This window comes from Nicotiana tabacum, chromosome 23 (assembly GCF_000715075.1).
Source record: "Nicotiana tabacum cultivar K326 chromosome 23, ASM71507v2, whole genome shotgun sequence".
In the NCBI taxonomy this organism is placed as follows: domain Eukaryota; kingdom Viridiplantae; phylum Streptophyta; class Magnoliopsida; order Solanales; family Solanaceae; genus Nicotiana; species Nicotiana tabacum.
The window spans coordinates 26,231,048-26,242,948 of record NC_134102.1 but is presented as its reverse complement, the minus strand read 5'-3'; the positions used below and the strand labels follow the sequence as shown (position 1 = coordinate 26,242,948).

Here is an 11,901-nt window from a genome sequence, read left to right as displayed (position 1 = left end):
TTTGGTTGGTTTCGGCATCGGTTGCCGAATTTGGTAATTCAAAAGTTCTTAGGCTTGAATCCGAGGATAATTTGATGATTTGATGCCGTTTTGAGTGATTCGAAGGTTCGAATAAGTTGGTATGTTGATATATGACTTGTTGATATTTTTGGTTGAGGTCCCGAGGGGCTTAGGATGATTTCGGATGGGTATCGGGGAGTTTGGAAGTTGGAAAATACAGCTGGAAGCTGCTGGTGTAAGGCTACTGGTGTGGCCGCACCTGCGGATGGTGAGCCGCAGGTGCGATGATCGCAGGTGCGGATGTCATGTCACGGATGCGGAAAATGGAAGCCTGGCATTGAGCACAGGTGCGGAAGAGAGGATCGCACCTGCGAGCCTGCATGTGCGAAGGGGCAGCCACAGGTGTGAAGCTTGGCGTCTAAATGACTTTCGCAGATGCGCACCTGGGACCGCAGATGCGAGTCCGCAGGTGCGAGAAAGGGTCCGCAGGTGCGGAATCCCTGGGGCCGATCCTATATATCACACTTCGCGAATTGTGGTGCATTCTTCACCATTTCTATCCGGTTTTGGAGCTTTTGGGAGAGATTTAAAGAAGGAATTAAGGGGTTTTCGTTGAGGTAAGTTACTTGAGCCCTAATACTTGTATATATGGTGATTTTCCGTTGTTTAATCATGGTAATTAGTGAAAATGTGGGGTTAGGACTTGGAATATTTGGAGAGTAATTTAAGGATTTGAAGGACCAAACAATGTCGGATTTTGATAAATTTCGTATGGTTAGACTCGGGAGAGGTCAAGGTTTATTATTCTGCCATTTTTGACTGATTTCGAGACGTGGGCCAGGGGGTCAGGTTTTGGTCGGTTTCGAATTTTTGGCATAATTTGATAGTTTTTCTTGTGGAATTCATTCCATTAGCGTATATTGATATTATTGTACTGATTGTGAATAGATTCAGAGCATTTGGAGAACGAGTCTAGAGATGAGGGCATCCCGGAGTAGGATCTTTGCGCTGTTAAGGTAAGTAACAATTTTAATTCTGGCTTTGAGGGTATAAACCCGGAGATTTGACACCACGCGATGGTTTGGAAGTGATACCCAAGCTAGGTGACGAGCGTGTGGGTGTGCACCGTGAGGGATTGAGACTTGGTCCATTCCGTGAGGCTGTGAGGCCTAATGGCTATTATCTTTGGTTATGTGTTTATTGGTTGTTGAACTTGTTTGCCTTCATGTTAGAGATCATGCTTAGGCTTTATTCATGCTCACATTATTTGTACTCAATCATAGAAATTATTGTACCTATTTACCTCAGTCTGTATTATTTGCTAATATGCGGTGATACTTGATGTGGGCTGTGTTCCCTTATTTGTTGGTGATGATGAGGCTAGTGAGGTACATGGTTGAGTGAGGCCGAGGGCCTGGTTGTGAGGATATTAATACCATAGCGTGTGAGTTGTCCGCGTAGCACGTGAGTTGACCGTGCCGATCCAGGAATTGATATGATGGCATGTGAGTTGTCCGTGCTTAGCGCTTGGGCTTTGGGAGCCCCTCCGGAGTCTGTACACACCCCCAATGAGTGCAGAGTGTTGAGTATTTTGAGTATTGAGTGTTGAGTGCGAGTGATGAGTAATGGAGTGGCACTGCTGTGAGGTTGTATTTATTTGTGTTGTTTCTGCATTTATCTATTAAACTTCTTTGTGGCATTTGCTGAGTTATGGAATTTACCTGTTTATTTCTGTTTATATTTTAAATTGTGAAAAATAAATAATTGGACTGTTTTACTTAGCTCGTCACTATTGCTCAGCTCCTTAGTTATTTCTGTTACTTGCTGAGGTGGTTGTACTCATGTTACACCCTGCACTTTATGTGCAGATTCAGGTGAGTTACAACGCGACGATCGTTGAGTTCAGGCCGACTATCTGTGGAAATTGCAAGGTAGCTGCTAGCGTCCGCAGGACCTTGTCACTCCTTTTATCATTTCTTCTTTTGGATTGTATTCACAGTTAGACAGTTTCATTTCTTAGTTCATAGATTTAGACACTCGTGACTTAGTGACACCCCGATATTTGGGGCTCGTTTCCGTATTTTTAAAATTATATTTAAAGTTGATTTAGTTTATGGGAAATTCAAATATTGAAATACTTTATTAAATTCTTATAATCGGTTTAGTAGTAATATTTTGGGGAATAGGCCTGCCTTGTAATACGATAGGCGCCATCACGACCATGGTTAGATTTTGGGTCATGACAACATCTATGAGCTTTGCCACATTCCTCCTTTCATTCTCAATGAAGTTATGCACTTGATTGTTCCTTGGGATATTTTTAAAAATTAATTAGCTCCGCCAAAGCACTCTTGACAATCCAATCATCCCACCAAAATTATGATCTTCCATTACCAATATTCTATAAAATAAACTTTTTCACATGTTCCATTATATTTACAAGCCTTTTCCATGTGTGGGACTTCTCATATGACCAATTTCTATAGACATGATGTTTCCTCTTGCGGTACTTAGCTTCTATAAAATCTTTAAGGAGACTTCTTCTAGTTCTAAAGTTCCACAAGGATTTGGCTGCAAAGACTTTGCAAAAGTCATTTAGTGATCTAAATCCCGCCCCACCCTTTTGTGTGGGGAATCATAAATCGCTCCAAGATTTCCAATGAACTTTATTTTCTTTATCCTCCTTTCCCCAAAAGAAATAAGCTATAACTTTTTCAATTTTTGATAGGACAGTTTTAGGAGGGTATAAAATTAAAAGTACATGCAAAGGGATAAAATGCAAGACTAATTTAATTAGAACAGATTTTCCTCCATGGGACAGGAGTTTTCCTTGTCATCCTTGCATTCTATTGGATACCTTAGCAACCATATTGTTGAAGTACGTAATCTTATATTTACCCAAATAGATAGGGCATTCTAAGTATTGCATAGGAAATTAGAGCTAATTAAATCCAGTAATGTTCTCAATTTTGTTGATTCTGTCATCTGGTAAATTTGAAGAAACATAGAGACCTGACTTCGCTTTATTGATCATTTGACCCAAGACTTTTTCATACACTTCAAATTTTGACAACACCATCTTCATAGACACAAGATGAGAACAAAATAGTATTGTCGCACCCCATTTTCTTGTGAAAGCGAGTTTTGACGTGTGACAACTCTTTTAATTTGATATTAAAAGAGAAGAGTCACCACCTAACGATTTTAAGGTGTTTTAGGATACCTATTAGCAAATAACTCTGTTTTGACTAGTTCGTGTCACCAAAGATTGGGCAAAGACTCAAATTACCTCGAAGATAAGAGGTTATGCACTCTTTGAGGTCCACAAATGTGGTTCCTAGCCTAATTTTACGCTATGTGGAATTAATGAATTATAATTATCCTATGTGATTATATAAATTAAAAGAAGATAGGGAGTCTAAATATCCAACTACAATATGAAATAGACATAAAGGGAATTACACATATGAAGGAAGTAGATTATACATTAATGAGTGATTACTACAATCCTTTGAGGATTACAAGGTACAACCTAATTTGTTCTAAGTCCAAATAAATAAGGGTACAAGTAATAAATATATATGGGATTTCTTAATTTTTGTTTAGCCTAAAGGATCATCCCGTGCAACATAAATAATACTTCGCAACTCTCTCAAAGATAGGGGTTGATCATATTATTCAGCGGGCACAGACTATCATCTCCTTCTACTCAATTACTATCTTAAAATTATTTACCTAAAGCGTTCTAATTCAATTCTAAACAGTGTCCTATGCGTGCATTATCCGTCCAATGCCTATGGTTCAGGAGGCATTAGACCTACTACTTGGGTGGTTCTAGACTTTACTTAGGATGTTCAAAATGATAAAACTAGACGCACATTCAAAACAAGTAGGACTGCATACAGTTAACAGTTAAGGGCTCAAATTGGCCTCCACACATAGTCACAAAGGCACACAAACTGTCATGAGCTTTATGCTAACTAGGTTCCAAATCATGCAGAAAATGGCCGTAGGCAGTTTTGGAGTCGAAACGCATTAAAGTTGTTCAAGACCTATAGGCATGGTTTCTATGTGATTGAATGACTTAATAAAATCTCATAGATAATACTTCTAGTCAGATTATCGAAGTTGCTGATTATAATCTATTAAAGGTCTATAGGCATAATCTCTAGGTGATTTGCGCCTGGGCAGTAAGACTATTGAAAGCGTAGAATTGTTCGTCTTTGATCCTATAGGAATGCTTTCTAGGAGAGTAGTAATATCCTATAGACATGTTTTCTAGGCGGGTAGTGTAACAGAGAGGCAACTTGATCAATCAATTTAAGGTCCTATAGCCATAGTATCTAGACGAGTCACGTGGCTGGAGGAAATATCAATGCAAGCAAGTCTTAACTACTTAATGCGATCCTATAAGCATGCTATCTAACAACACATAGCAATAGAGTAGGTTGAGTGAATAACGAATGATGTTTAACTACTATAGGCATGATATCTAACAACGTATAGAAATAGAGCATGTTGAGCAAGTAAAGCACTAAAATCCTATAGGCATATTTTCTAACAACGAGTCTTGTTGATAAGATTAATATTAGAAACTAGGATCCTAAATCATGTTTTCTAAGAAAATATATAAGGTTGACAGCCTATAGGCATGTTATCTACACACAGATAATTCTCAAAGATAGAGCAGTGCAAGACATTTAGACCCTATAAGCATGTTTTCTACCAAGTTATGCAAGAAATAAAGTACCCCAACCCCCACTTTCACTAATTTTCCCGTCATTCATTTTTACAAGTTTTTGTAAACCAAAATAAAATAATTACAAGCCCAACAGAAAAGTTACAAACTTAAATAGAACAATTACAAGCCCAACATAAATACAGAGCAACCGAGTGATGCTTTTCTAGGCCTTCACTAGCCTTACTTTTCGCGTACCCAACAAGCCCAAAATTCCAGGCTCACAAGGATGATTCAAGCACACCTGAATCCAGTGCATAGACCCAACAACACACATGGCTTAATAAACCACATCCAAACATGAAGGCAATCACCATGCTAACAACCAGCAGGAGTACAAACAACACAAGTAACAGCCCACACAAACTAATTGCTCAAACAACTTCAGATATAGACACATACATATTGGATGCTTGGTGTTATAGCTAATAGAGACACTGGACTTTAAACAAAATGATACCCAAGATATAAAAGAAGAACATGAAACAAGAACAAAACAATTTTGGCTAAAATTTCTCAAGGAGATTTCAACAATCAGGGGTTCAAGACAGACATTGCTCAAAACTAATTCTGATTGAATAGAAGTTCATACATAGAAGACTTAATAGGAAGTTCTAGGGCAAGACATGATTGAGACTAATCCTATATACATACATACATTCCTATCGTGAATGTCCAAAATAAACCAATATGATAAACAAAGTTTACTAGGTGTGACAAGGCAATTAGCAAGTATTCACCTAGTTCTAGAGAAGTCAGAGATTCTGTAAGTCGATCACACATGCTGAGCTCAATTATATGTATCCATGATTGCCCTAAGGTATCAAAGTTAATACTAGCAGACATGGTGCTATAGAATAACGTCATGATAATAAAGTTTCACTAAAACCATGCAAAAAATACAATAGTGGGTTCACAAATAGCAGAGAAAGACATAAGTCATGTTTACCTAAGGTTCAAATATTGTTCATATGATCATGGATTTGCTATAGGAAAATAGCAGATTGTACATGAAGGATTTTAACAGAAAGAAGTACATAAGAAGGTACTGGCATGAATTACTTTCTTACAAGCATCCAAAGCAGACATGGAGGTAGACTCATAAAAAATAACAAATAAGAACTCAAATACACATAAACGTAATCGACTAAGCAGGCTTACGATAGTTAGAAGTTATTCAAGCTAAACACACATAATGAGCATATATTGAAGTTTCAAATTTAGGCAAGTTTGGATACCAAAACTACATAACTGCAAAATAGCTTCAAGGTAAATAGGATTGCAGATGAATATAACACAATATTGAAATCATATTGGTTCATAAAAGTTTAAACAGCATGAACATATAGAGCATTGAACACCAGCAAAAAGAAAAATAGAATTGCAAGAGTCAAGGTACTCACCAATTTACAGATTAATGAGCAGGTAAAAGAGAAAATTAAGTGTCAATAGTAGTTCAGTTAGAAGTAGTGGAGAAAGAACAGCAGGACACCCAAAATCCCAGTGCATAGAGTTCCCAAGGGTTTCAAGTGAACTCCGGACAATGCTCGCACCTTCTATGAACTTTCATTCTTTGCTACATCTGATAAAAATCATTGTTTTAGACGATGCATATGTAGAAAGACTATTTGGTCCTAGTAGTTACTTTACTAGATTTGTTTTTCTCTCCATAGTGAAGATAGTCGCACGTAATGATAGATCATAACCATATTATTAAAAGCTTATGGTAAGAATGAGTTTCGTTCTAGTACTCGAAAATAATATTCCAAAGCTTTCATATGCTCTCTATTACTTGTGTGGATAAGCCCTATATTATAGAGTATATAACTTTGATCATAGGGATATATTTCTTGTCGCATAGCTTCATAATAATTTTACAAAGCTTCCATATAACTTTCTTCGGATTGAGCCGACATCCGTTACAATCGCCATTCAATTGAAAGAATGTCCGTTCCAGAACCGTACGTGAGATTTTCACCTCATATGGCTCCTTTGGGATGGGTTCTCCATGGACAATGCCACCTTAAATTATTTTTTTTAGTCTTCATCAATTATTTTCCTTTATTTTAGTAGGCGCCAGTCTTCTTCATCTGGCCGCATTGCATTAATATGGATACAATAATCTGTTGGGTATACATTCAGAGATGGATAAAATTACTTCTTACCCTTATTTTTAAGTAAAGGATCTAGTAGGTTGGGTAGTGATTATTCAGGATGTTCTTTCATTGTCGTGGGTCCTTCACTTTCATTACAACTTAAAAGCTGAGTACTCAACCGTTGAGTTAACAACCCGAAGAAAATATCGAAAAAATTGTGTAGATCCAATCCGAAGAAAAAAAAAATTAGACAAGACAATCAAAAACCATTGAAGGAAGAAATCTAAAAAAATACATTCACATTTTTGAATTAATTTTAAACATAAAATAAAACTAAATAGATCCACTTCATTTATCACAATCAATTATATTTGTTTGATATACTTTTGTCAATATAAATAGGCCAAATAGGTGCACGACCCCTTAAACTTGGCTCCAGTTTCCATTTTGACACCATAACTTAGCGCGTTTCCTATTGAATACTTTAACTCTATTTTGGTCTATACCATTTAAACACAATACATGACCGTGTTGTAAAAACTTAAGCGCGTATTTTTAAACGCTTTCCACGTGGAATAACATACCAAGAATAGTCTGACACGTGTTTATTTATCCAGGTAGGATAAAAAATCCCTTTTTACCTTACCCACATTTTACCTCGCCTCAGTTAATCGATATTCCACCCAAAATCCCCTTTATTTAGCCTAATAAACCCTAATGAACTACATTGAGACCGATTCTCGGTGGAAATTTCATCGATTTTGAGTTAGATTCAACTGTCCGTCAACATCTTGGTCGGTTATATTACTAATACGGGTAATCATTTACTTCTTTTGACCGTGGTGGTGAGTGGAATTGGTCGTAACTGGAGTTGATCGTGACTGGAGTTTCGCGGTTTATGCTATTTCAATCGAAGTTTTCCTTTGTGGTAAGCTTTTATTTACTGAAAACATAGTTATTTTTGGTTGTTGTAATTTAGTTTGATTGGAGTTTGTGAAATTTGGGTATTTTTATAATTTTGGGTCGGGGAATCTACTAACATCCTCTGTTTTGCTTTTTGTTTTTTCAATATAGTGGTAAATCTAGACATGTCTGTAGACGAATATATTCTTGTCGATTTTCACTATGGTGGACATATTGTCAAGGATCCTGACCCAAGATATATAGGAGACAGGGGTGAGGATGGTCACATGATAGACAAAGACCACTTTTCTCTTTTTGAGCTTCTGTCCTACACAAAGGATATGAGGTATGCTGGGGTAGAGGGTTTCTATTTAATTATTCTGAAATCTAATGACTTTGTCTTGATTGAAAATGATGAACAACTGTATAATACAGTTTGTCACCTTAATCATCTTGATCATTTAGATTTGTTTATTAAGCTTGTAGTAATGAGCCTTTGTTGGTTGATGAGATTGTGCCATGTGGCATTTTATATGGGCCAAAAGTTGTTGAACAAAGTGAAAATATATTAAAAAAAGAGGCTAGGGCAACATCTACTGTTCCAGAGGATATAAATGTCCAAGAAAGTACTGCAGATAACACATTTTTGGCTGAAAAAACAACAAACATAGATGTTGGTCTGGCATCAGATCTGTCAAGTAGTGAGTCTGAATTAGATAACATTCCTGATGAAGATGATAGTGATGTGAATGAAAAGCTCACTTCATTGAGGCATGAAAGAAGAAACAAGAAAAAACAGAAGAAACAGAGAAAGAAGCCTACTCTAACTGAAGAGATTATTCTGGGAGAAGCTGGAATAGATAAAGGCTTTGAGGATATTGGTAGACTATCTAAGGAGGACAGGTTTGCTGGAAAATTAGGAGGGGATGAAGACTACTACACTTGTTCTTATATTGGAAGTGATGATAGCACAAATGACTTAGATGTTTTAGCTGAAAGGGGTATTGACTTACCTCCTAGAAGGAGAAGTAAAAAGGTAAGGTTTGACCCTGACTGCTACCTTTCTATTTTTGAGCTTGGTATGGTATTTGAAAATGCTGTAGAGTTTAGAAAAGTAGCAGCCTCATATGATGTGGAGAACAAAGTGCAACTAAAAATTAGGCCTAATAAAAAGGATAGGGTTAGAGTTAAGTGTGAAGAAGCCAAGCGTAACTAGGAATTGTATGCAAGCAATTATGGGGATTCATGTGACTTTACCATGTAGAAGTACCATCCAGCTCATAAGTGCAACACCAAAAACAAGAATAAATTATGTACTTCTAAGTACATTGCCAATAAGTATAATATAGGATTATTTCCCAGCCAAATATTAAGTTGTGGGAGATTCAGGATTTGGTCAGGGATAAGTTAGGTTTGTATATTGGAAGGACTGTTTGTTACATGGTTAAGTATATGGTGATAAGTCAATTCATGGGTGACTAGAGGATGGAATTTAACAGACTTGCTGATTATGCTGATATTATTAAGCAAACAAATCTTGGGAGTTCATGCTGGATCAGAACAGATAGTGAGACTCTTCCTAGCAAGAAATTGTTTGTCTATTTCTATCTATGTTTAGATGCTTTGAAAAGAGAATGGCTAGAAGGGTGCAGAAGGATCATAGGATTTGATGGTTGTTTTCTAAAGGAAATCTGCAAGGGTGAGTTACTTGTTGCAGTTGGTAGAAATGGGAACAATCAAATGTTTCCTATTGCATGGGCTGTAGTTGATCAAGAGACAAAACACTCTTGGAGATGGTTCATCACATATTTGATTGCAGATTTACAGTTAGGAAATGGTGTTCGCTTAATTGTTATGTCATATATGCAAAAGGTAAAGTTACAATCAACTTTTAGTTTTTCTTTTTCTAGTTATGTCCACTAACAGTTATTACTATTTTTTTGTAGGGGCTAATACCAACTATAAGAGAATTACTACCAATGGCAGAACACAGAATGTGTGCTAGACACATTTGGTCTAACTGGTCCAAAACTGAAGAGGTGAAGAAAGGAGGAAACATTTCTGTAGATGTGCCAAAGGATCTTATGAAGTAAAATTCAAGGAAGAACTTGAAGCAATGAATAAACTTGGTTATAAGATATGTAAATACTTGTTGAAGTATGATAAAGAGTATTAGTGTAGGGCATACTTTAGAGAAGATTCAAAGTGTGATGTCATTGAGAATAACATGTGTGAAACATTCAATTCTTGGATAGTAGGTCCTAGGCACAAGTCTATTATAACTATGTTGGAAGAAATTAGACATAAAATCATGAATAGGACCATTAAAATGAGGAAGTTTGTTGAGACTTGGGTTACTGACATTGCACCAATGGCTAGGATGATACTGGAAGAGAACAAAGCCCTCCCTAGAAGGTGTAAGGTTATGTGGAATGCAGAACATGGGTTTGAAGTTGATGAAGGTGTGTACAGATTCATTGTTGATTTTAGTATCATGACATGTACTTGTAGATCATGGATGTTAAGGGGCATTCCATGTCAACATACAGTATGTGCATTCTATGATATAGAAATGGACCCAGAGGATTATGTTTCCCACTGGTATAGGAAGGAAACTTTCCTTAAAGCTTACCAGCATTTCATTCAACCAATTTCCAACATGAAGATGTGGCCAGATTCATCAAATCCATGTATAGAGCCTCCGAAACCTAAACCTATGCCAGGTAGACCAAAGAGATGTAAGAGAAAAGCCAAGGATAAACCAAGGAAAAAGTATGGTAAACTATCAAATAAAGGGGTAAAGATGACTTGTTCAAACTGCCAACAAACATGCCACAACAAATCTGGATGCAGGAATACGGTAAGTTCTCATATTTGTAATTTTGTCTTTTACATTCTTGTTTTGCAATTCTGATATTCTTTTCTTTTACTTATGTCAGCATGTTCCAAGAAGTGCTACTCAACAAAGTTAAAATATTTCACCACCTCTACCAAGATCATCTCTGGAAATACCATCTCAACAAAGCAATCCATCGTCTATATGTGAGGATACAAGTATTGTAAAAAGACAAAGTAACAATCAATCAACTGGGCTTGGTAGGGGAAGAGAAAAAGGAAAAGGAACTACACTTGGCATTGGTAGGGGTGTATTCACATCTGCTACATGAAGCTCTACTACCACACAACCTTCAACATCTCAATATACAGGAGGCCCTGGACTAGGCAGGGAAAAAGGAAGAGGAACTACACTAGGAGGAGGCTCGGCTAATGCAACAACCATTGGACATAAAAGGCCAAGGCATACTGGTTTTGGGATTTTCACTGACACTATTTCTGGAACTACTATCCTGAATGTAAGGGTGTATAGTTTATTGTAATGCAGTTTTGTGGGCTGAAATTGTTCTGTTTTTACTAATTCATTGTATTTTACAGCCTGGAATATTATCTGAGAGAGTTATATTAGCCAGGACATTCAAGGATACATCTGCAACTAACTTAGACATTGGATTTAAGCTCCCCGGATTGAAGTTTAAAGGAAGAAATGCAGTGACAAGGTCACAACTTTAGCAGATGAGTGCAACAAGGAAAAAAGGCCCTTCAAGTCAAACAAGTTTAGCTACATCTACACTGTGAAGCAGACCAGCTTTTGTTTATGTTATCTAAGATGTCACTGCCAGTTTTTTGTTTGGGCAGTTATGCTCTATTTGATACATTATGCTCTGTTAGAGTTTACTAGTTTAGGTAGTTATTTGTTTGGGAAAACAATGCTCTGTTTTTGTAATTTGTAGACCAAAATAATGCTCTATTTTTGAGCTTCGATGTAATGCTAGTTCTTCACATTATGCAATTGAATGTTTGGGCAGTTATGTTTTCAATTCATGAATATGTTTGGGCAGTTATGTTTTCAGTTCATGAATATGAATTTGAATTTCATTCATAACACAATATGGAAGTGCAACTGATCTTCAATTTGCATCAAAAATTGGTCATTGCCATTTCATTCATAACAAGATAGTGTACATTAACAAAAGGTCAAATTCCTAGTACCTACTTCCAACATATTACATAGTTCTTGAACTAATAGCAACAACTATAATACCATTATCACCAGCATATCATAAAAATACGACATTGTTCTTCAAACCACCAGCATCAACAAAGCCA

General features: G+C 36.7%; 1 protein-coding gene across 1 annotated transcript; it reads left to right on the top strand.

Moving 5' to 3' along the window:
- The first annotated feature begins 9,222 nt into the window (after window positions 1-9,222).
- LOC142177079 (uncharacterized) lies at window positions 9,223-11,304 on the top strand. The gene is made up of 5 exons (XM_075245542.1): window positions 9,223-9,609; window positions 9,684-9,826; window positions 9,919-10,514; window positions 10,945-11,090; window positions 11,170-11,304. The coding sequence occupies exons 1-5, from the start codon at window positions 9,223-9,225 to the stop codon at window positions 11,302-11,304; spliced, it is 1,407 nt and encodes a 468-aa protein (XP_075101643.1).
- Window positions 11,305-11,901: the final 597 nt, after the last annotated feature.